Source organism: Malus sylvestris, chromosome 16, assembly GCF_916048215.2.
Source record: "Malus sylvestris chromosome 16, drMalSylv7.2, whole genome shotgun sequence".
NCBI lineage: Eukaryota > Viridiplantae > Streptophyta > Magnoliopsida > Rosales > Rosaceae > Malus > Malus sylvestris.
The window spans coordinates 7,889,095-7,914,565 of NC_062275.1; the positions used below are offsets into that span (position 1 = coordinate 7,889,095).

General features: G+C 38.7%; 4 protein-coding genes across 5 annotated transcripts; all 4 read left to right on the forward strand.

Moving 5' to 3' along the window:
- The first annotated feature begins 3,724 nt into the window (after positions 1 to 3,724).
- Positions 3,725 to 11,752, forward strand: LOC126607372 (pre-mRNA-splicing factor ATP-dependent RNA helicase DEAH7). The gene is made up of 18 exons (XM_050274928.1): positions 3,725 to 3,892; positions 4,138 to 4,195; positions 4,291 to 4,429; positions 4,595 to 4,816; positions 4,914 to 4,990; positions 5,800 to 6,085; positions 6,410 to 6,574; positions 6,702 to 6,847; positions 6,951 to 7,042; positions 7,434 to 7,545; positions 8,034 to 8,211; positions 8,343 to 8,572; positions 8,661 to 8,837; positions 9,057 to 9,128; positions 9,254 to 9,430; positions 9,552 to 9,613; positions 9,718 to 9,870; positions 9,955 to 11,752. Exons 2-18 carry the CDS (start codon positions 4,190 to 4,192, stop codon positions 11,552 to 11,554), a joined length of 3,894 nt encoding a protein of 1,297 aa, XP_050130885.1. The 5' UTR covers positions 3,725 to 3,892; positions 4,138 to 4,189; the 3' UTR covers positions 11,555 to 11,752.
- A 342-nt stretch (positions 11,753 to 12,094) lies between these two features.
- Positions 12,095 to 13,209, forward strand: LOC126607374 (uncharacterized). 2 transcript variants are annotated; one of them, XM_050274930.1, is made up of 3 exons: positions 12,095 to 12,429; positions 12,582 to 12,632; positions 12,744 to 13,209. In XM_050274930.1, the coding sequence occupies exons 1-3, from the start codon at positions 12,159 to 12,161 to the stop codon at positions 13,055 to 13,057; spliced, it is 636 nt and encodes a 211-aa protein (XP_050130887.1). In that variant the 5' UTR covers positions 12,095 to 12,158; the 3' UTR covers positions 13,058 to 13,209. The 2 variants fall into 2 exon arrangements, with proteins under 2 accessions (XP_050130887.1, XP_050130886.1); XM_050274929.1 differs by having other exon boundaries at positions 12,100 to 12,468.
- A 143-nt stretch (positions 13,210 to 13,352) lies between these two features.
- Positions 13,353 to 14,877, forward strand: LOC126607375 (uncharacterized). Its single transcript, XM_050274931.1, has one exon. The coding sequence runs from the start codon at positions 13,664 to 13,666 to the stop codon at positions 14,084 to 14,086; it is 423 nt and encodes a 140-aa protein (XP_050130888.1). The 5' UTR covers positions 13,353 to 13,663; the 3' UTR covers positions 14,087 to 14,877.
- A 6,554-nt stretch (positions 14,878 to 21,431) lies between these two features.
- Positions 21,432 to 25,138, forward strand: LOC126608146 (mannosyl-oligosaccharide glucosidase GCS1-like). Its single transcript, XM_050275948.1, has 9 exons — positions 21,432 to 21,882; positions 21,980 to 22,065; positions 22,256 to 22,510; positions 22,609 to 22,783; positions 23,206 to 23,292; positions 23,407 to 23,475; positions 23,573 to 23,669; positions 24,029 to 24,111; positions 24,447 to 25,138. The coding sequence occupies exons 1-9, from the start codon at positions 21,556 to 21,558 to the stop codon at positions 24,792 to 24,794; spliced, it is 1,527 nt and encodes a 508-aa protein (XP_050131905.1). The 5' UTR covers positions 21,432 to 21,555; the 3' UTR covers positions 24,795 to 25,138.
- The last annotated feature ends 333 nt before the right edge of the window (positions 25,139 to 25,471 follow it).

Consider the following 25,471-nt stretch of genomic DNA (forward strand, 5'->3'; position numbering starts at 1 on the left):
AGCACAGAAGTTGCCCACCAACTTTCATCATGTTCCCACTTTTTACAGACAACACCATAATGTTAAAGAAAAAGAAAAAGGAGGAGGAAAAGAATAGAAAAAGAAAAAGGCATAATTATGATGGTGATGGCATGCAGAAAAGGGAATTATGGGTGTGACCTATTGAGCAGAGGGTTGGATTTATTTTTGAATGATGTGATTTATTTTTCTTATCTTTCGGAGACATCCGTATAAAGCCCATCAGAGGGTAATTAATAAAAAATTATAAAAAACTGGCAAAGCCCAAAATAAATGGGCTGGAATGTTGTGTAGAGAGTGAAGACCCATAAGCCCAAAATAACACCAACCAGGTGATCAAAAGTACGCCTAGTACTCCAAAATTATTCGGCAACCTACCACTATTACCACCAACCAGGTGATCAAAAGTACCCTAGTACTCCAAAATTATTCGGCAACCTGCTTCTATTATCATCAACCAGGTGACCAAAAGTACGCCCAATACTCCAAAATTATTCAACAACCTGCCTCTATTATCACTAACCAGGTGACCAAAAGTACGCCCAGTATTCCAAAATTATTCGGCAACCTGCCGCTATTACCACCAACCAGGTGATGAAATGTACAACCCGTACTCTTCTTCATGCCACCAACCAGGTGATCAAAAGTATGCCCAGTACTCCAAATTATACATGAGCATTACTCATGTCATTCATACATAAACATTCATGAGCATCACTCATGACAATCATACATAAACATTCATGAGCATCATTCATGTCATCATTCATGTTAACATTCATGAGTATCACTCATGTTAACATTCATGAGCATCACTCATGACAACATCCATGAGCATCACTCATGTCAATCAACATAAACATTCATGAGCATCACTCATGTCAATCTAGCTTCAAAAGCTTCATTTACAGAGCTCTAGCTTTAAAAGTTTTATTTACAAAGCTCTAGCTTCAAAAGCTTTATTTACAAAAGTTATATCTTCAAAAGCTTCATTTACAAAAGTTCTAGCTTCGAAAGCTTCATTTACAGAGCTCTAGCTTCAAAGCTTCACTTGCAAAGCTTCACCTACAAAGCTTCAGTGCAGGGTATACAAATACCGCCTTTGAACAACCGCCACTTCGGCCCATACATGGATTCAATTTGAAGTCTCTAGCCAACAGACTCTATTGACCGAAGACTTGGGGGACTACATTATGTACCATATATTAGGCTTCAACTGAGCCTCATGAAAAATACTTGGGGGACTTTAGCCCATCATTTATGTATTAAGGAGCGAGCCCTTATTCTATACAAGAGACCCTCACTTTCATTAGAGAGCACCATTACTCATGTACTGATGAGCGATCCCTTATTTTATAAAAATGACTTCTTCACTTTCATTAGAGAGCATCGCCGCCAGCTGAGCAACCGCCTCACCGCGAGCATCACTCCTAACCCATCACTTATGTATTGAGGAGCGAGCCCTTATTCTATAAAATGGACTCCCTCACCATCATTAGAGAGCATCACCGCCTACCGAGCAGCCTTTTCACCGCGAGCATCAACTTTAGCCCATCATTTATGTATTGAGGAGTAAACCTTTATTCTATAAAAGGGACTCATTCAACTTCAACGCCACAAGCCGAGGTATCCAAGGCAACATAAGCCATAAGCATAGCAGCCTCGCAATATGTGCTACTTCTAGATGAGTATTATTTCAGATTGAGCACCGCCTCATATCGAGTATCAGTCCTAGACGACATCTAGTTACTTCGGCCCATACATGGACTGAATTTCAAGTCTCTAGCAAAAAGACTCTCTTGACTAAAGACTTGGGGGACTACTGTTTATACCATACTTAGGGCCTCCGTATTTAGATCTCGTATAAATACTCGGGGGACTCAAATGTAATTATGTAATAAAGGAAGGAGCAAATATGTAATAAGTGAGGAACCATTATTCTATAAAAGGACCTCTCACCCTCACAATTAGGGAAAACCTCATTCTCACCCTCGGAGGCCAATTCCTAGGCCCTTTCACCCCCTCTCAAAACTTTCACTCTCAGAGCTCTCTCTCTCTCTCCCTCAGATAAATACAATATTAATGTGGACGTAGCCCAAACCTTGAGGTTAACCACGATACATCTTGTGTTATTTACATTTCTTGCAGATTCACGGTCGGATTTACGTTGTTCCAAGACCTCCGGTTTTATGCATCAACAGACCTCAAACATGAGGAGATATTATGTAATTTACCCTACTTTTTGACAAATCATTTAAATTACGGAAAGAAGTATTTGAAAGTCAGGTCCAATTGTACGTCACAAAAAATCCCTTGACCATAAAAAAGTCACAAAAAGTCTCAAATCATTTTGGAGGCCCATGTATTTAAACTTCGGGCTGGAGATTGGATCCCTTTCACAAACTAAAAACCAAACTAACTTCGTAAACCCACATCTCACAAAATATGAAAAATAAATTTAAAAATAAAAAATAAACGAAAAATAGACACCCGTTTTGTCTCGCATGTTAAAAAAAAAAGAGGGTAAATTACACAGTAACCACTCAGGTTTGAGATCTTGCACAAATCCATACAACATCTTTTAAACATTTTATTTTCATACCTCACGTACCATTTTATTTCAAAATAATATGTCCGTTGGTTTTTTCATCCATTAATCCGTTAAGTGATGACGTGGTTGCCACATGGCAATTTTTTTTTAAATTAAAAAAAAAAACCTAAATCTTCTAAAAAAAAAAAAAAAAACTGAAATCATAACCCCACCCCTATACCCTCCCCCCCCCACCCCACCCCACCCCACCCCACCCCAAAACAAGAAACCCAGAACACCCCCAACCCGTGACCCTCCCTCCCAGATCCCCATTCCTGCAACCAGTTCGTCTTCTCCCCGCACCCACACTCACCCTCCCTCCCCTCTTCTCCTTCCCCTGAAACCTTTTCCTGCAACCCCAAAAAAAAAAAAAAAAAAACCCAGTTCGTCTTCCTCTGCACCCGCGACCCTTCCTCCCAAGATCCCCATTCCTGCAACCAGTTCGTCTTCTCCTCGCATCCGCACTCACCCTACCTCCCCTTTCTCCTTCCTTCATGTTCATCTTCTTCCCCTGAAACCCCTTCCTGCAACTTGGAAAAAAAAAAAAACAACCCAGTTCGTCTTCCCTCGCACCCGCACCCATCCTCGCACCCGATTCCATCTCACGAACCCAGCGATGGATGTGTAGATGCGATATGGGTTTTTTTTTTCTTCCCTTTCTTTTCTGAGTTGCAAGGGGAAGAAGAGATGAGCAGAGGGAGAAGGGGGGGGCTTGAGTGAGGTGGGTCGCAGGATTGGGGGGCGCTACAGTGAGGTTGGTCGCAGAGGGGGAGTTGGGGGAGGGATAATCACTGGGGGTGGGAGGGGGATTTGGGGAAGGGATAATCGTTTTGTGGGGTGATAGGATATGGATTTGGGTTTTTATTTATTTATTTTTTTTGGGTTGAAGATTCAGTTTAAAAAAAAATAAAAAATTATTTTTTTGTTACGTGGCACACATTTAGCAACCACGTGGCATAAATGTGTCAGCTACATCAGCATTTAATGGATTAATAGATGTAAAATCTAACGAATGTATTATATTGAAATAAAATAATAGTTGAAGTATGAAAATAAAATGCTTTAAAAATGTAATATGAGATTGTAATAGACCTTAAACCTAAGAAGTTCCTATGGAATTTATCCAGAAAAAAGAAAAAACCGTAGGGAGGTTCGGGACGAGTAGAACCTGAAACGAAAGTCGGTGGAGTCGCCGCCATTTGTCTTCTTCTTTAAAACTACAGATTGAAACCCCTCCAAAAAACTCCGACGAAACACTACTCTCGCAGGCCTCTTCTTCCACAGGTACGTACGTCGCTCTCTCTCTCTCCCCCTCTCCAAAATTTCAATTGGGGAACGATTCGATTCACGGCGTCCGAATTCGAAGCTAGAAATTTCTAGGGTTTTGTTCGAATTCAGTTCAGTTCGCATTCTGGAACCATTCGCCATTGGTTTTACAATTTTCCGGAGATTTGAAATTGCAAAATCTTGTTTTTATGTGCCTTAGGACTTGAAATTTGCTTCTGATTTCACTGTTGCTGTATGTGCAGGTGCCCTCATTGCTTGGCGGGTTCGATTTTAGAGTTTGTTCGGGTGATTATCATGGAGGTTAGTATCCGATTCGTGGGATTTAGCAAGAAAGTAGAGTCATTTTTGTATTTACTAAAATTATATTCCCTAATTTTTGTGATGTTAATGTGTAGAAACGAGGTCACACTGAACCTATTGACCTGGACAAGACAACGGCGACGTTGGAACCTGAGGCGCATAGCGATGGGGGATTATTTGTACCTGGGAAGGATAGAGTTGTTTTTAGACCTCCAGAGAGGAAATCTCTCCTGGGTAAGATTTCATCTTTAACATGTTCCGTACTTTCGAGTTTATATCCTTGTTCATGTGTTTTGTTATGTTTATGAAATTTTGTGGAATCAGTGCCCTGCCTCCCTCCAATGCAAGTGGTAGTGTCGTTAGGGGGCTTCCTTCTGATTTTGATTTATGATGGAACAGGGTTAGATGTCCTTGCTATTGCCAAACGGGAAGGGTCTAAGGTTAACGGTGGATTCAAGACCCCAAGAGAAAGAGGTGCTAATGTTGTCTCATCAATGGAGGAAGACGAAAAATCAGAGTCTGTAATTTCAGATGAAAAAGGTACTGATGAACCCACTGCTATACGAAGTCACTCTCGGAGGCGATATCGGGAAATATCTGGGAGTGAGACACCACGCACAGGTACACTTTTCTTATAGTATCTTACTCCTTCCCATCTGCTTTTCTCTAAGTATATGTTTCTTTACTTAAAAGGCCCTTTGTAATCCTTGTGTTGCAGAAAGTACTGTAACAGAAGAAGGAAAAATTGATGATATGCACGAGAATCGCTACTCTAGGGAACATCTGCGTGGAGATGTAAGCATACTTCTAGCGCTCTATTTGTCTTCTGTTTTAATGTCATTGTTTAGAAATTAGATCATAAGTGATATTTATATTTGTTCTAGAAATTGTTTATCCAGGAATTTGTCCTTTAGGGTCCAAAGGCATTACCAAATTGTTTATTTAGTACTTAGAGTACTAAATATTTAGAGTACTTGGAAGTGACTCTAAGAAAAGATTTAGAGTACTTGGATCTAACGGAGGACATGACACAGAACTAAGCGCTTCATATAGCCGACCCCACTTAGTGGGAAAAGACTTTATTGTTGTTTGTTGTGAAGGAGAGATATGTAGGAGGCAAGAGCATCTGATATTTAACTCTATGCTCATATGAATGTTATGAAGGAGGAAATTCATGGATTTGTAAATGAGAACTCAAAGTGCTTTTGATTGGTCAATTTGATTATGGTCTCGTTGGATGTGCTTTTAAACTGAAGGCGCTTTTGGAGAAAATGTTTTTGAGTTCCAAAAGCACTTAAAGTGCTTTCTGCAAGAAGCACCAGTTATGTGCTTCTTCTAGGAAGCACTTTAAGTGCTTTTTCAGGATTTACTTGTATCTTTACTAAAGATTGGTTCTAAAAACATTTTCACCAAAAGCGCTTTCAGTCATTTTAAAAGCACATTCAAACGAGCTCTATGTAAGTTATCTATCTTCTGCTCCACTCTGATGTTTTCTTGGGAGGTTTATGTTAGAAGTTTGCTCTTGTGACATGCTATTTCCTTTGTTGTGTTTGCTTTTCTTAAATAAATTCTGACATGCTTCTTATTGTGCCTCTTAATTGAAGGTTTCGTCTCCTAGTGGAAGTTCCCACAGTGTCAGGTCTCGGACCCCTAAGTATGACAGGGATGATCGTGGAAATGAGAGAAGAGATTACAAGGGTCGATATGACAGGGATGACCGTGGTAGTGAGAGAAGAGAGTATCAGGATGGTAGTAGGAGTGAAAGACAAAGATACAGTAGTAATGGTAACGATTATAATCGTCGAAGGGAAGGTAGCCGATATGAACAAGAATATAGTGGAGAATATGGAAGAAAGCGGAGTAGATATGAAGATTCAAAGAGGACACCTGGTATGCACTGTCTTCTTCTTTTCTTCTGTTAAATTATTTGATTCTTTTAATAAAGGAGGACAAACATCGAAATAGTGTATCCCTCTTATGTACGGAAACTTTTATGTAGGTTTTCCTTTCAAGGAACCTATACTTTGAGCTTACAATTGGGTTCCTTATACTTATTATTGGAAACCGTAGAATAATGAGTTCTCATATGCTTCTTTTATTTAAATTATTTGTCACAGGTACATGTGGGAGGCAGCTTATATAATAAGATGTAGCTTAAGTTATGTAACTACATGGATATTGCTGTCTCTAATGCCATATTTGCAAATGTTGCAGGCAGATCTGACTGGGATGATGGGAGATGGGAATGGGAGGAGTCACCACGACGTGATAACTACCCTAATACCAGTAGGCGACATCAACCATCACCGGCACCTATGCTGCTTGGTGCCTCACCTGATGCACGACTAGTTTCCCCATGGTTAGGTGGCCATACACCTGGTATGATCTTTAAACATCAACCTTATTGGAAAAGAACAAATTTGGATTTATTTTTCCTTTATGATAGAGATGGTTGGTTTTCATTTTATCTTCATTTTTAGATTTAACCCGTTTAGAATTACAACAGGTTCTGCTGCTTCTCCTTGGGATCATGTCTCTCCCTCTCCAGCTCCAATACGTGCTTCTGGATACTCAGTCAAATCTTCAAGTTCGAAATATGGTGCGAGGTCCCATCAACTTACTTTTTCTTCAGAAAGTTCACAATCATTCAAGGTATGTTTTCTTTGTGAATTTGTGGTTAATTTTTGTAGATTGTTGAATGAGTTTTTTCGCCTGTTTTGGCTGTGTCAATGATCAGTGATAGTCCTGTTTGCAGGATGGGGAAGAAGATAATTTGGCCGAAGAACACACATACGAGATTACTGAAAGCATGCGTCAAGAGATGGAATACAATTCTGATCGTGCATGGTAAGTTAATTCAGATAAGTTTTTTTTTTTCCTCAATGAACCTTAAATCATGTCCTCAAAAGCAAGTTTAGGGGATGATCAAATGTGATGGTCGTTTCCTGGGAAAAGAGATCCCCTGTAGAGCACCATTCTGTCAATATTATTTTGCCTTGACTGTGCTAAATTTTGCACATCATTTGTACAAATTTTCACAATTGTTTTGTTTAACAGTAAAACATCTTAATAGTGTTATCATTAGAACAACCCTACTATTTCGTCTCAGCTTTTAAGTAGTAGCTACACACATAATGTTTTGTTGCTGCACTGTATTTCCCTTGTGGACCTCATGTTATGATTTAGTAGGGCAGCTTAGTTTTGAACTTCATTTGACTCATATAAACTTGTTATACAGGTATGATAGAGAAGAAGGAAACACAATGTTTGATACGACTGATGACTCGTCCTTGTTTTATGCAAACGATGCTTCTTTTCAAAAGAAGGAAGCAGAGTTGGCGAAAAGGCTGGTATGTTGATTGTTTTTTTTCCTTTAATTTGCAGAGTTTTATCTGAACTATATTTTTGTTGATGAATGAGTATTACAGAGTGCTTTTTATTTAAAAAGAGAGTGGACTAAAGGACTGGAAGTATCTTCTTTATTCTTCTAATGATGATGGCTTCCTAAGGTGGAGGAGGCTAGTAAGTGATTATCCTCTTGGATGAGAATGTGAACTCGAGAGTGATGTAAAGTCATAGAAAATAACCAATCGTTGATGCTCTAACATTATTTAGTAACATTTGTAAATATGATAAATACTCACATCAGTTGTACTTTTAAATAAATTTTCAGTCATCTCTCTGATTGTTACCTGTCTGATTTGTTATCTCAGTCTAACTTGTTTAGTGGCTAAATTTATTCATTTATTATGTTAAGTCAGATTGTATATTGGCCAAAGTGTACTGGCTATGCTTGTATTTCTGTCATGGTCACTATATATTTTGTTTTTCTTTTCAGGTCCGAAAAGATGGAACTAAGATGTCTCTTGCTCAGAGCAAAAAGTTGTCTCAACTCACTGCTGATAATGCTCAGTGGGAGGATCGTCAACTTTTAAGATCTGGTGCTGTTAGAGGTACCGAGGTGCAGACTGAGTTTGATGATGAAGAAGAACGGAGAGTCATTCTTCTTGTCCATGGTAAGAAAATAGCATAAGTGCATAACTAGCCATATCACTTTATTGATGAACTATTTGCTTTTCTGTTTATGAATAGAAGATGGAAATCTCTGTTTGCTATAATATCTACTACTGTTATGATGTTATCCCAGATACAAAGCCTCCTTTCCTGGATGGCAGGGTTGTTTTTACCAAACAAGCAGAGCCCATAATGCCTATAAAGGATCCCACATCGGATATGGCCATAATTTCACGCAAAGGGTCTACTCTGGTTAGGGAAATCCATGAGAAGCAAAGTCAGAACAAATCACGTCAACGTTTCTGGGAGCTTGCAGGTTCCAAACTGGGTGATATCCTTGGTGTTGAAAAAACGGCGGAGCAGGTATATTGAACTTATGAGAGGAAGTTCTGATTTTTGCCTTGCACTATTAAGGTTTGGGACTAAGCATTTCATTTTTATTTAATGCTAGATTGATGCGGATACTGCTGCAGTAGGTGAAGATGGTGAAATTGATTTCAAAGAAGATGCGAAGTTTGCACAACATATGAAGAGCGGGGAGGCTGTGAGTGATTTTGCATTGTCAAAAACACTCTCACAGCAACGACAATATTTGCCCATATTTTCTGTGCGGGATGAGTTATTGCAGGTATAATGTTTATCTGTTTGTGCCTAATACTTTGTTTGGTTTGGAAAGAAATAATATCTAGCAGATCTCTCCCTTCCATTGAGAATTCGAACTGTCATTATTAATTAGTTTCAGTGACCTGTGATGCTGATGTTTTGTTTACTGATCTCTCCCTTCCACTTGATTAGGCCGTGTATTTAAACATTATATTCTAACCCTGATTTAATGTCCATTGGATAGGTAATTCGAGAAAATCAGGTTATTGTTGTTGTTGGAGAAACTGGTTCTGGAAAGACAACTCAATTGACACAGGTAAGTTTGCTTTTATTAATATCGTATCATCAAATTCTCTCTCATTTTTTTGGATTTATGAGAGTGGATGCATATGAACGGTGTACTCCATTAACTGGCATTCATTATGTTGATTATGTTGACAGTATCTTTATGAAGATGGATACACAGTAAATGGTATAGTGGGTTGCACCCAACCAAGGCGTGTAGCAGCCATGAGTGTTGCAAAAAGAGTAAGTGAAGAGATGGAGACTGAGCTTGGTGATAAAGTTGGCTATGCTATTCGTTTTGAGGATGTGACGGGGCCAAATACCATAATAAAGGTAATTCTTTTGTCTGCTTTTTAAACCAATATTTGCCCATATTTTATAGAGAAGTACAGCTTACCTACGGTCATAACCTTTACATCATTATATTAAATCTTGCCTTTTTAATCTTTTGCAGTACATGACTGATGGAGTACTTCTGCGCGAAACGCTCAGAGATTCTGATCTTGACAAATACCGGTATGAAAATTTCCAAATTTTGGAAAGGCTCTTTATCTCTGAATTTAACTGGTAATTTACATTCAGCACAAAATTATTTACTGCCAAGGTTTTTGCTTTTGCAGTGTAGTTGTCATGGACGAAGCCCATGAAAGGTCACTAAACACAGATGTGCTGTTTGGAATTTTGAAAAAAGTGGTGGCCCAACGTCGTGATTTTAAGCTCATTGTGACATCTGCAACTCTAAATGCTCAGAAATTTTCAAATTTCTTTGGGAGGTAATTTAGTTCATTTGTACTGTTGTCATCGTTTTCACATCAACTTGCTCTGCTTGCTTAATATGACTATTTATTTTGTTGCAGTGTACCAATTTTTCACATTCCTGGGAGAACGTTTCCTGTAAATATCTTGTTCAGCAAAACCCCTTGTGAAGATTATGTTGAAGGTGCAGTGAAGCAGGCCATGACAATTCACATCACGAGCCCTCCCGGTGATATCCTCATCTTCATGACAGGCCAAGATGAGATTGAGGCAGCTTGTTATGCGCTTGCCGAGCGGATGGAACAACTTATCTCGTCCTCCAAAAAAGCAGTTCCAAAACTCTTGATACTCCCTATATATTCACAGTTGCCTGCTGATTTGCAAGCAAAGATATTTCAAAAAGCTGAGGATGGAGCTCGTAAATGCATTGTAGCAACCAACATTGCTGAGACTTCTTTGACTGTGGATGGAATATATTACGTGATCGATACGGGCTATGGTAAGATGAAGGTATACAATCCTCGAATGGGTATGGATGCTCTTCAAGTGTTTCCTGTTAGTCGTGCAGCTGCTGACCAGCGTGCTGGGCGTGCTGGTAGAACTGGGCCTGGGACATGTTATCGGCTGTACACGGAGAATGCATATCTAAATGAATTGCTGCCTAGTCCTGTGCCAGAGATTCAGAGGACTAACCTTGGTAATGTGGTGTTGTTGCTCAAGAGTCTTAAGGTCGAGAACTTGTTAGACTTTGATTTCATGGACCCACCTCCACAGGACAATATTCTCAACTCTATGTACCAATTGTGGGTCTTAGGTGCTCTGAACAATGTTGGAGGCTTAACTGAACTAGGCTGGAAGATGGTGGAGTTCCCATTGGACCCCCCGCTTGCTAAGATGTTATTGATGGGCGATCAGCTTGGATGCCTGGATGAGGTTCTGACAATTGTGTCTATGCTTTCGGTGCCATCAGTGTTCTTTAGGCCTAAAGATAGGGCAGAGGAGAGCGATGCTGCAAGGGAGAAGTTCTCTGTTCCAGAATCTGACCACTTGACGCTGTATAATGTGTACCAGCAGTGGAAACAACATCAGTATCGGGGGGACTGGTGTGGAGATCATTTTTTGCATGTTAAAGGCTTACGAAAGGCTAGAGAGGTGAGGTCCCAACTGCTGGAGATCCTGAAGACGCTAAAAATTCCTCTAACATCCTGTTGGCCCGATACTGATCTTGTGAGAAAAGCTATATGCTCCTCGTACTTCCACAATTCTGCAAGATTGAAGGGAGTTGGGGAGTATGTGAACTGCAGGACCGGGATGCCATGCCATTTACATCCGAGCAGTGCTCTTTACGGTATGGGGTGCACTCCAGATTATGTGGTTTATCATGAACTGATTTTGACGGCAAAGGAGTACATGCAGTGCGCCACAGCGGTGGAGCCGCAGTGGTTGGCCGAGTTGGGGCCCATGTTCTTTTCTGTGAAGGATTCAGATACATCGATGCTGGAGCATAAGAAGAGACAAAAGGAGGAGAAAACAGCGATGGAGGAGGAAATGGAGAACCTGAGGAAGACTCAAGCGGAGGAAGAGAAAGAAAGCAAGCGGAAGGAGAGGGAAAAGAGATCGAAGCAGCAGCAGCAAGTCTCGATGCCAGGTTTGCACAAGGGATCTTCTACATATTTGAGGCCAAAGAAACTTGGCTTGTAAATGCCAATTGTATATAGTATTTTTACTCGATTCAGTCCTAGTTTTGTGGTCGATCGTTAACATGTTAACACAAACCACTAAATCGATTTGTGCTGTAACTCGCCATGGATTCAGAACAATCCATAAGACCTGCGAACAATGTGTTACGCTCCGATCCACTCGAGATTTATAATACGACTTTAAAACTTTGATTTCTAAGTTGTATATCCTATTCCAAGATCCTGGAAACTGAAATAATCAGGTTCATATACACAGCAATGACAAAGTGGACTTTAAGCGAAAAAAATTTCAGTGAGAAAACATATTTCTCTCGCTATCGTTCACAAAAACTGGTCCAAATTGGACTTTGAGAAAAAAGTGAAAAGTAAGAGAGACGCTCTGGCACTGGGATCCACCCAAAATAAGGCCTTGTGGGATTCGAATGCAAGGAATCCGTTTGTGTGTGTCTCGGACGTGCAATTAACGTGGCATGAAAGCTCCCCCTACACAAGAACTCAACCTTCGGAAAGCACTACCTAGCACCTCCCACAATCGATGCCCTACAAGTAAACAAAAGCTTTCGTTGATTGGAAAGTGACCGTTGCTCAAATGCTAACGATTTTACATGGTCGGACCCAAGGACTGCAAAAGCCAATGCTTAGCTTTCAAGACCAATAAACTTGTTCACCAGATTCTAGTTGCGCCAAACAAACCTTGCATCACTTCCTTAATGTACAAAACCAACCATGTAACAAACCCTCCACATCTTCTTGAAGAGATGGGAAATTGTGTTCCAGTTCATAAGACCCAAGACTCTGCTTCAAATCTCAAATGTTCAAGCAATTCCCTGACAGAATGCATCCTGATTGAACTCCCTGTTCGAGAAAACTCCATTGGTACCGCAATCCCCCGCGCGAGCAGTTTTCAAGAACCAAGTATTTCTACACCAACTCGACCTGCTAAATTCATGGCTATCATGTACTTGTAGCCGGAAAACTTCGATTTTATCGCATTTTACTGTTTTGAGTATATACTTGTTACTTTGTAGGTGGGAAAGAGTTTGAATCTGATCGTGAAGATTTCTTCAGTGTCAATGGTGGTAAGAACTAAGATCAAGTAAAATTCACCAATATTTTTACGATCTCCCCAGAAAATGTTATGTCGAGTTCGACCTTTGTTTTTTTTTTATTTTTTATTTTAATTTATGCAGATCTTACCCCATCTGCAAGCAACACTCCGATCCATGAAATAAAAACTGATGCGAAAAAGCAGCTGATTGAATTGTTCCATGAGAGCGACAGTGATGGATCAGAAGACGAACCTTCCATTTTCGACCTCCCACAAAATTCAGCAAATAAAAGTTTATCGTATGAGTCTGTAGCGGACATAGTTTTCAGAAGTGTGACAGTTCCGAAAACGAATTCGAATCCCAGCAGGACAAGAAAAGCTACACTGTTTGCACAATATTGCTGTCTGCCTAAACTGGTGCGGAGCCTAAGCTGTAGTGAGAGGAAGAGACGTTGATCGTCGTACTGATGACAATGAGTTCTGCTTCCAAAGATTCAAGAATGTCCACTTACTATTTGAGTAGTAGTATTTTTTTTTTCCTTTTGTTGGATGAATTGTAACTCTGCAAAAATCTATGAATATATATATCTTGGTGTTTGGTGAGTTGATAGGTATGTTAAAGTTGTTAAGATCTCCTAGCTGATAGGGTTAGGTTTTCCTTGTTTCTAGGTCGTAGTGGTTTGAAGCCATGCATAATAATCCCTAGTCTTAAGGGACATGTTATCTTCTGTTTTGGACTTAGTCTTTCTCCACGATTCTAGGGCTGTAAAGTCGTGGTTGTTATTTCCCATTCAATTTGTTTTCAAGGCTATTTAATAGCGATGATTGTTTTCTAATTCAATAAGAAAGATTCTCCCTGCATATTGAAGTTGTCATGCTTTTGTTCTTGTCAAGCTCTTTGCCATTACACATGGTTTTAACATCTGGTATCAGAGCCCCATCACGGAGCCTGACCAACAGTTTGTACCATAACAATCAGCAAGAAGGAGTAACATGACAAGCGAGAGTAGCTTTGTGCAGCCGGCTATCCCACGGTTTGATGGCCATTACGATCACTAGAGTATGCTTATGGAGAACTTTTTGCGTTCAAAGGAATATTGGAATTTGATAGAAATTGGGATCTCTGCAGTAGCAGAAGGGACGGATCTCACTGAGGGACAGAATAATGTGATTGAGGACCAAAAGTTGAAGGATATGAAGGCCAAGAACTATCTGCTCCAAGCCATTGATAGCTCCATTTTGGAGACCATACAGAAAAAGGATATAGCGAAGGATATTTGGGATTCCTTGAAGCAGAAATATCAAGGGACAACACGAGTCAAGTGTGCTCAACTTCAAGCTCTTCGCAAAGAGTTTGAAATGCTACACATGAAAGAAGGGGAATCGGTGAATGACTACTTTGGGAGAACTCTCACCACAGCCAATAAGATGAGAATTCATGGCGAAAGGATGGAAAATGTGGTGATTATTGAGAAGATCCTATGATCCATGACTTCTAAGTACGACTATGTGGTATGTTCGATCGAGGAATCGAATGATTTGGATATCCTATCCATAGATGAGCTTCAAAGTAGTCTTTTGGTGCATGAACAATGGATCAGCCGCCACACTATGGAAGAACAAGCCTTTCAGATCACTCACAGCCCTCAGCAAGGAGGAAGAAGTGGTGGAAAAAGTTCGTACCGAGGAAGAAGGAGAGGAAGGGGTAAGTTTGATAAATCTACCCTAGAATGTTACAATTGTCATGAGTTAGGCAATTTTCAGTGGGAATGTCCCAAAAGAGCAAGAGCTACAAAGGCCAACTTTGTCGAGACTAGTGAAGAGATGCTTTTAATGGCGTATGTAGACGACACTGATGCTGGAAGAGATTACCTGTGGTTTCTTAACTCGGGATGTAGCAATCACATGTGTGGGAAAAGAGAGTTGTTTTCAATGTTTGACAATAACTTAAGAGAAACAGTGAAGCTGGGTAATGATACGAGTCCTACTGTGCTAGGAAAGGGCAACATTCGCATGGAGATGAATGGGATCGTGCAGGCGATTACTAAAGTGTTCTTTGTACCCGAGTTGAAGAACAACCTACTAAGCATCGGACAGTTTCAAGAAAAGGGTCTTGCGGTCGTCATGCAACACAAAAAAATGCAAGATCTACCATCCTGAAAGAGGTTTACTAATGGAGACCGAGATGACATGTAATAGAATGTTCGCCGTCATTGGTCGACGTCCATCAAAGGAGGAAAGCTGTTTCTCCACTATAACTGCAAATCAAACTCAATTCTGGCATCGTCATTATGGTCATCTTAGTTGGACTGGTCTCAAGGTGATTCAATAGAAGAATATGGTGCATGGACTGCCTCAGTTGAAGGCTCCCTTGAATGTTTGTGAAGATTGCTTGATTGGAAAACAACATCGCGATCCTTTTCCAAAGGAAAGCGTATGGAGGGCATCCGGAGTGCTTCAGCTTGTGCATGCAGACATATGCGGGCCGATAAATCCAATATCGAACAGCAAAAAAAGTATCTCATAACCTTTATCGATGACTTTAGCAGAAAAAACTTGGGTTTATTTCTTGGTTGAAAAATCAGAAGCATTTGCAAGCTTTAAGTCCTACAAAGCTAGGGTCGAGAAAGAAATTGGTACATTCGTAAGGAATCTTCGAACTGATCGTGGATGGGAGTTTACTTCACAAGAATTCACTCACTTATGTGATGAGAATGGTATTCAAAGGCAATTAACAGCTGCATATACACCTCAACAGAACGGGGGCGCGGAGAGAAAGAATCGCACTATCATGAATATGGTGCGCAACATGCTGTAAGAGAAACAAATTCCAAAGAAATTCTGGCCTGAGACAGTAAACTGGACAGTGCAAGTTTTGAATAGAAGTTTAACACTTGCCGTAAGAAGCAAGACTCCCGAAGAAGCCTGGAGTGGTCACAAGCCTTCAGTAAGTCACTTTAGGGTTTTTGGATGCATCTCTCAGGTCCATATATGTGATAGCAAGAGAGTCAAGCTTGATGCCAAAAGTCTGAAATGTATACTACTTGGAGTAAGTGAAGAATCTAAAGCCTATAGATTATTTGATCCCGTTGCCAAAAAAATAATTGTAAGTCGATAAGTGGTGTTTGAAGAAGACCAAAGGTGGAATTGGGATGACAGTCACAAGGAAACTATCTTGGCGGATCTGGAGTGGGATGAAGAAAAAGAACAAGGTACAAATGAAAGTCTTGGTGAAGAAAGTGATGAACAAGAAAACATGGGGTCAGTTCAAGGTGACTCATTCGAAGAAGGAGAGTCTTCAATTGATGGGAACACTTTTCATGCTACACGAAGTTGAAGACCACCAACGTGGATGCAAGATTATGTAAGTGGTCAGGGCCTATCTGATGAAGAACACGGCGATATGACTCATCTAGCCCTATTTTCTGACAATGATCCCTTGACGTACGAGGAAGCAGTAAAAAGTGACAAATGGAGATATGCCATGGATGTAGAGATCAAGGCTATCATAAAGAATAACACATGGGAACTTGTTGAACTTCCACCTGGAGTAAAAATGATCGGAGTCAAATGGGTTTTTAAAACGAAGCTCAATGAAAAAGGTGAAGTGGACAAATATAAGGCTCGACTTGTTGCGAAAGGGAATAGTCAAAAGTATGGAGTGGATTATGCCGAGGTGTTTGCACCAGTAGCTCGTTTGGATACCATTCGAGCAGTTATCTCACTTACTGCATGCAAGAGCTGGAACATCTACCAACTAGACGTTAAATCTGCATTTCTGTATGGAAAGATAGATGAGGAAGTATTCGTGGATCAACCACCGGGCTATGAATAACAGGGACAGGAAGCTAAGGTATATCGACTCAAGAAGACGCTGTATGGGCTCAAACAAGCCTTTCGAGCTTGGTACAGTCGAATAGAAACTTACTTTGGTCGGGAAGGCTTTGAGAAGTGTCCTTATGAGCACACCTTGTTCATTAAAAGGGGCGGTAGAGGTAAATTTTTTGTTGTGTGCCTTTATGTTGATGATCTTATATTCACTGGTAATGATGAGACCATGTTTGAAAGCTTTAAAAAATCCATGATGGATGAATTTGACATGACTGATCTTGGAAAGATGAGGTATTTCCTTGGGATTGAAGTTTTGCAAAGAAAGGATGGTATCTTTATCAATCAACGGAAGTATGCTCAGGAGGTTCTGGAGAGGTTCAGTATGGATCAGTGCAATCCGGTGCACAATCCGATTGTTCCTGGTTCTAAATTAACTAGGGATAAAAATGGAGTAAGAGTTGATGAGACATTCTACAAACAAATAGTAGAAAGCCTCATGTATTTGACTGCCGCTCGTCCTGATCTAATGTTTGTCGTGAGTTTGGTCAGCAGATATATGGAACGATCTACAGAAACACATCTGCAAACAGCGAAAAAGGTACTACGGTATGTGAAGGGTACAATCAGTTTTGGAGTGTTCTACAAAAAGGGAGGAATTGAAGAACTCGTTGGCTACACAGATAGCGATTATGCTGGTGATCAGAATGATAGAAAGAGCACATCTGGTTATGTTTTTACTCTAAGTTCAAGATCAGTTTCTTGGTCTTCAAAGAAACAACCAGTAGTCACTCTTTCAACTACCGAGGCTGAATTCATCGCTGCAGCATCTAGTGCTTGTCAAGTTGTGTGGTTAAGAAGAATCTTGGAGCAGCTTAATCACGGTCAATACAAACCAACGGTGATTCATTGCGATAATGTTTCAGCAATTAAATTGTCAAAGAATCCAGTCATGCATGGTCGGAGCAAACATATTGACGTACGATTTCATTTTCTTCGAAATCTCGTCAAAGATGAAGTTGTTAAATTAGTGCACTGTTCAACTCAGGAGCAAATTGCAGATATCCTGACAAAACCACTAAGGCTCGAAGTGTTCGTGAAGATGCGTGATCTCATGGGTATCTGCGAATGTCCAGGGGTAAACTGAATGCTGATATAATTCAGTTGAATGGAGGATGTTAAAGTTGTTAAGATCTCCTAGCTGATAGGGTTAGGTTTTCCTTGTTTCTAGGTCGTAGTGGTTTGAAGCCATGCATAATAATCTCTAGTCTTAAGGGACATGTTATCTTCTGTTTTGGACTTAGTCTTTCTCCACGATTCTAGGGCTGTAAAGTCGTGGTTGTTATTTCCCATTCAGTTTGTTTTCGAGGCTATTTAATAGCCATGATTGTTTTCTAATTCAATAAGAAAGATTCTCCCTGCATATTGAAGTTGTCGTGCTTTTGTTCCTGTCAAGCTCTTTGCCATTACACCTGGTTTTAACAAGGTATGTGTTGAGGTGAAGCCCCTCATCTCGCCGGAAAATAAGACTGGAGATCTGGTTCAGCCTCTCCCCTCGCTGGAAAACCCGACTGGTTCGCCACTGCTGCTGCTGTCCGGTGTCTGGTTCTGCTGCGCAACAACAAAGCTAATTCAATATTTTTTGGCAAAATTAGATAAAAGCGCTCCAATTCTGCATCTTATTAATTAAACATTTGTGGGTTTTCAACTTTTTATTAAAACACTTTGTATTTTGATTAAGGTGCTTCCATCTTTATCCATGTCATTTTTTAATTTTCAACTCATCATTTTAAGTAAATTTTAAAGAAAACAAAAAAAAATGAAAATAACAGTTATTTATATTGAAACTGATCAGATCTAAAATTCCTAAATTCGTGGAAAGAAAATAAGTTTGAAAATTTTGATTGAGTCATTATCCCATTAATTAATTGTTAATAATTTGATATAATTAATTTTCAGTACAAAGTTTTAATATGAAAAATTCTCTCTTTTTTAAGGGTCATAACGTACCACTAGATTGTACGTACCAAAGTTAGGTTAACACATTGTACCAATACCATGGTACATACTAAAACAAGAATCACATAATGTACCAAAATTAGTAATATGTAATGTACCAAAATATTAATACGTATCCAAACTAAGATTATATATATAATGTACTAATTATATATCAAGTTATTGGTATGTTATGTTTAATACATATGTGCATTCATGTATCATGTCCATAATTGGTACGTTATGTTTAATATGATGTTAGTTGTATTTTTAGAATTTTAATGATATTTTTTATTTGAGTAATGAAAAGTGTTGTTTGAAATGAATTATGGGATAATATATCTCCTAGATTTTAGGATTTAGGTGATATTAATTTGTCATTTGATTGGTAAACCAAATATATGTAATTTTTGTTATTAAAAATTAGATTAGAATGTTTGATCAAAAGTCTAAAAGCTATGGATGTTAAATCTAAGAATTTCAAAACTGATGCGCTTATATCAAAACACCTCATTTAAAAAAAAAAAAACCTCTGGGCAAAAAAGATATCGTTTTGGTCCTGATAAAAAAAATTAAAAAATCCTTTCTTTAATGGGACGACGTCATTATGTTATTGAGTTAAAGAAAAAATAAATTATTCAAGCAGGAACAAGTCATCACTCGTATCCCCTCTTTTCCTCTTTAATTTGGGCCCGCCACATTTCGGTTTTAACTCCACCATCTTCTTTTTTGCCGACTTTTTGTTTGTATTATCTTTTTTTTTTTAACGTTTTAATATCCTCATCATTTTCTCTATTCCACCATCTTCCTCTTTCTCAATTGTATTCCATATAAAAATATTTACCTAAAACTCCCAAATAGCAAGCTACTTAGTACTATAATTTAGTGATTTTTTTTTATTTATAAGTAAAAGGTCTTAGATTTGATTATCGTCAATGGAGAATATGAACCACTTTACTGTAACTAGCTCAATGTGAAGTTTAGCTCATTCATCTTTAAGATAAATAATAGGGGTGTGATATACACACACCCCATTTTACTTCTCACACACTTTTTTAATTTTCACCCGTTAGATCATATGAATTGAAAAAGATCAACAGACAGAAATTATCAAGGGATGTGTAACACACCTAAATAAAATCGTTCGTTAATAAAAAAAAAACTCCCAAATAACATGTAAACATTTTGTTATCCCTTTTTTTTTAAATAACATAAGTATTGTTCAATGTTTATTTATAGAATATAGTACATTTATTAAGTGCAAAAGGTATTTATTTATATGATAGATAATAAATTTACGTAAATTTGCCTAAGCCTAGGCTAGGTCCCAGCCCGCCGTCCGGCTAGTGTCTAACGTCTTTTATAACCTTGGTTTGTATTGATAAATTATGAATGACGTTAATATTGTCTACTCAGATTTGGTTGTCTACATTTTTGAGATATTTTACCCTTATAAATTTCGTCCCTCCTCCTGACGATTCCTGACTTCGAACATGTTTCAGGAATCTTGTGGTGCATAAAGAAGACGAATATGTGACCACTTCTGATCTATAAAGCCCTCAATTTTAGGGGTACATCATGTTCGGGATCAGGTAGAACATCTCCAGTTTTGGATTCATGAAAAGAAAGTGAGATGTGATGTGATCAAGTCCAAGTCATGTGAGCGGGCAGTAGCCAAAACATGGTGTCTCTAGCATTATCCTTTTAGCTATGTAATAGTTCGGTGTATATCAATGTACATGTGAGCGGATTAAAACAATCCGATATAAATCAAATAAGTATAAACCACATTAGGATATTGTGCGGCTTCTCGATTTAGAAGAGAATAATGTTAGGTAGAACAATTTTTTAAACAAATTTACAAATTATGTGATGTGTAACCAATAAAAATAAGCATGATTTGAATAAACGATATTATCTACACTAAAGGGTGAGGAAGTGAGCTAAGTCTCATAGTAGACTAGTAATAATGTGATGTGAAGTGAAACAACACTATTAAAGAGACTTGACCATAATTTCCGTCGATATTTTCATATCGATGCTTCCATATTTGCATCGATATTTCCACATATGTCGATATTTTAAGAGTTTGTTTGAGATTGTGGTGCTTTAAAAAAAAACTTATTAAAAAATATGGAGCATCAAATTGTTTTGTAAAACAAAAAAAAAAATTATTTTAAAAAAAAACTGTTGTCACTTACAGTAGTAATCAGTGTCCATTTAATGAAATTTTCAATGGAAAGTATATCCCCACATTTTTTAATATTACAATCTTTGCTCCTACATTATTATCTTTGACAATTATTATATTACATTAAATACCAATCCTTCTTAATCATTTAACATATTCATATCAATTTATATAAAAATTTACCAAACATTCACATTGTTTTTTTTTGGTTAAAAGCACTTTACAGAATTTTTTTTAATAAATACTCAACAACTTTATTTTACAGCAATTTATTATTCTAGCACAATAGAAGCAATATTTTATAAAAAGAAAACTAATGAAAAGAATTTGAAAACTTTGAGTTTTAACCAAAAGGATAAAAATATATTGTAAGTGAATAACACTAGAAATGACTTTTTAAAATTAAAATATTTTTAACGTTAAAAGTGAACAGTACCAATAATGTTTCGTTAAGATTCCATTTTTTTAAAACACAACAATGTCAAAGAAACCTGGCCCAATTAGCTTTAGAAGGTCATAATAATAAAATAAAATAATGATATAATAGGACACGTGGCTTAGTGGTGGTACGTAAAAAAGGATAAGGATTGTCTGCCCTCCTAGTTGTCGTGCCTTTCCATGCCCTCTTATTTTGTGCGGTCACGGTTAAGACACGTCAATATTTTATATTAATTTTTTAATAAGATAATAAGACAAAAAACAATAAAAATATAAAATATTGACGTGCCTTAACCGTGACCGCACAAAATAAGAGGGCATAGAAGAACATCACGGCAGACAATCCTTGTCCCGTAAAAAATTGGAGCGAAACCTTTTGAAATTCCCGTGGTATTTGAGCATTGGCTTCCCAAATACGTAGTCGGACTCAATCATACTGACACCGAATTCTTACACTTAGGCAATCAGACTTTTGAGTCTTTGAGTCAAGCAAAGTAAAATGTCAGGAAGTGAAAGAATTGCTCGAAGCAGAGCGAAATCCCACAGAGATCATGCCAAGGACGACGATGACTTCGACGGCGTTGATCTCCGTCAGGCACAGCCTCCCAAATTGATGCCACCGCGCAGAGATTCCAAAACCAGAAACCACCACACCTCAGTCGGAGCTTTCAACTCCGTCAGTGTCAAACGCACGCTAGGGCTTGGCGTGTTCGCCTTCTTCGTCGCCATGCTTTTGATCCTCGACCTCTTAAACCGTTTTCCAGGTCCTAGGGTTTTTACGCCCATCACTGCTTCCTCAAAGCTCATGGAATCCCCTCACCCTCAGGTATTGTGCGATTCGAATTTTTGTTTTCGATTGTTGCGTGTGTTTATTGAGAGGTCAGGAATTGAGACTGAGATTGCATTTTGGGGTGGTGTGGCAGTTTTTTGAAGGTGATGAGGAGAATAGCAAGGAGAGCTTGTATTGGGGAACATATCGCCCTCGCGTTTATCTCGGAATCCGTGCCAGGTTTGTCTTTGTCGCAGCAATTCGTTGCGTATTTCAGCAGCGAATTTGAGCATATAAGTTGAAGTTGGAAGTAATTGTGTTACTCCAAGTATACTAGAACTAGGCTGTTCTGTTAAATTTGACTTTGTGGGTGGCAAATGACTATATGGTGGTGGTGGTGGTGGTCATTATAAGCTGTTGTCCCTGGCAGGACGCGTCGATCTTTGATTGCCGGATTAATGTGGATTGGTATGAAGGACGGGCGATATTTGTTGCGCCATGTTTGCCAAGATTCTGATGAGCTGAGCATATATAGTTGGAAGCATCGTAATGACCAAAACTTGGGACATCAAGTCATTGTTGACCATGACATGAACTTGGCTACAAGTTTCTTCCAATCTAAGGGGGAAGACAGCGGCTATGGAGGAGATTGGGCAGTTCGAGTTGATGTGCAGCAAAGCCGAAAGTAAACAGCCACAAGTTACTTTGTTTGGTAACATTTGCTTTAGTCACTCACTATTCATGAATCTTATATTGACACTTTCCATCATGCGTCAATCACAGGCCTAAGGGGAATGAGGAATTTCGGACAAATGCGGATCTTTTTTTTTATTTGGCTGATGAAGATGGAAATGCTCTAGCTTTAGGTGGAGATACATTGGGCGTTCATAAGAATTATTTCCTTGCATCTGGTTTACGTACAGATGTTGGAAGTTGGCAGCTACATTTAAAATCATTGGTAACGTTAGGAAGGAATCGTCATTGTAGTGTTCAAATGTTTTTATTTATTTATTTATTGAAAATGTCATATAACGGTGGAAACTAGGAAATATCTGTTTCCATGAACCACCAAGTACACTTGGTCTACCTCCATGACATAAAAGTGGACTCCCATACCATGGTCTCTGTACTAATTACTTTAAGGTTATAGCTAACACTAACAAATAATCTGACCAATTTGTCAGTTTTCTGGACAAAACCAAATGCTCTCTCTCACTGTCCAGTGTTTATGAAAAAAATTTCATCTTGTATGTATCATCTGTATGCCCAATTTCACCGTCAGTTCCATGATCCATGTCCTTAATCATTTTTAAGTTGATGTGTGTTGTTAAGGCCTTCAGCACTGATATGTGGCATACTTCCTCTGTGTTTTCTGTCCAGGATGATTTGGAAGTTCATTATTTTGGTCTTAAGATGCCTCGTATTCACAATTTATCTGATCTTGTCCAGGAATATATTGGACCACAGGTATGTGACATTTTCATGCCATTATTTTGTTATATATCTAGGAAGAACTTTCAGCGTAAATATTTATCGTATTACCTGCCTTGACCGCTCAGAGTTTCACTGCCATGTTTCTAGGTAAGGAAGTTTGGTCGAGTGCAGCTACCTGACATAGCCGATGATTCTCCAAATATTCTAATTTTTCAGGTATGTAATCATGGTGGTAAACCCTGTTGAGTATTGGTTATGTGGGTAAACATCTTAGTTTTCATCTACCTCCTGTGGTTTCCCATTTCTTATGCAGATTTCTGCAAGGATACCGTTCAAGACTGATTTTGCATACATATCCGGAACTGATTTGGAAAGTTCAAGAGTAGAACAACGTGTCAGCGGCCTCACAGGTTCCTCTTCCATTTGATCTTGATAACGGTGATAGAAGCGCACAGGGGTTCCAAGGAGTATACGAAAGTATACAAGAGACACTCATAAATGTGGAAGAGAAAATTATTTCAAACAAATAAAAGAATTTATACTCTTTCCATAAGGGATCTTTAGGACTGAATCAGAAACAGCTGATTCACAATCAGAAATCATTGATAACCTTACCATCAATTTTGGGTTTTTTCGAGTACCACAAATTGCAATCCTACTTTCTGCTTTTCTTGTGTTTGATTTCCCCGATTTCATGGGAGTGACTCCCAATTGGGACATCATCCATGGCCTCCTTAAAACTTATTTTTCGTTTCTCTGTAATATGTAGGTCCCTCACTGACCAGTCAACTGATGGCAAAACAAAGAGAATTCGACACAAAATTTGAGAAGAGCTTTAATCTGTCTAACAAGGTATTTCAGAAATCATCTTCGTAGTATAATGCAACTGGTCGAATGTATTTTCATTGGAAGTACAATAGTTACAGAATTACTGTTCTATAATCATTTTGATATTTTGGATAACATGGTGAAAACTTAAGCTATGTTTGTGCGAGGGACTTTAAAATTCCGAAGGATTGAGGAAGAAATAGACTACAAAGTGGGATTAGAAATGCACTATATAATCATTACGAATAGACCTGTCAAAATTATCCATTGGGGTTCTTGATAGATCTCTATCTCGTAAGATTTTTTTCATAGTATTCAAAAGCTGTAGAACTAAGTGAGGTTTTTATTTTTTAACACAGGTAGATCAAGTCACCAAGTTCAATAAGCATGCTCCTCCCAGTTTCGCTAAGCAGGTTATGAGCCAAGCTCGCAGTTTCATCCAGAAAAAATGGGAACAGACCCAAAGATTAGTAAAGGATGCTCAAACTGGGGACACACGCACGGTTATTCGTTCTGCAGCTACCGAATATAAGCAGCATCTCTTAAACCAATCTTCAAAGTTGTGGATGGACCACTACCCTGAAGTCCAGAGCGTGACAGAGAAGGCTGCTTCAGCAGCTGCGTACTGGTCCGCAAAATACAACCACATGGTAAAGAACTTGACCCTGATGGGTTATAACATATCAAGCTTTGGTTCCGATAGATGAGATGTCCAAAAGCCCCTAAGCAGGACGAGACACAGAAGAAAGGAAATGCAGCTATGCTTGTCGAGCATAAACTCGTTCAGATTGAAATCTTAGCTTGTTTGAATTTCTTTTCCTACTTCCAAGTTCGATCTGTATGGTATAAGTTACTTTAGTATGGGGTTTGTGGGTGAGGACGAAGAAGTGTGAATAGTTATAACGAGAGAATCCAGAGATTCGAAGCTTTTCTTGCACGATAAGTATCAATATGGTTCATCGATTACATTTTACCTCTCAGGTTTGTGGTCAATTGCAACCTTATAAACATCTTCAAAACATTTCAATCTCATACATATTTTATTATTTTATTTCAATTTTATATATCCGTTAGTGAAAATATTAATTTGAGCATTAAGTGATGATGTGACATATACATTACTTATATTTTTTCTGATATGACAGTCAAATTTTGTCCACATACGTGAAAAAAACAAGTTAGAAATAAAAAAATTGGGCTACACTCCTCCAATCCTACGACATCAGCTTGACCTTCCAAGCCATCCCGATCTTCCTCGCCTAAAAGGGTTTTGCCACCTTCGTATTTTTAACATACGCATGAAATTTTGTGGGCCGAGTTTTCAAAGTCCCTTGGAGTTTTGGCCCCAAATTAGTGGGCCAAGAAGTTGGGCCCATTAATTTCC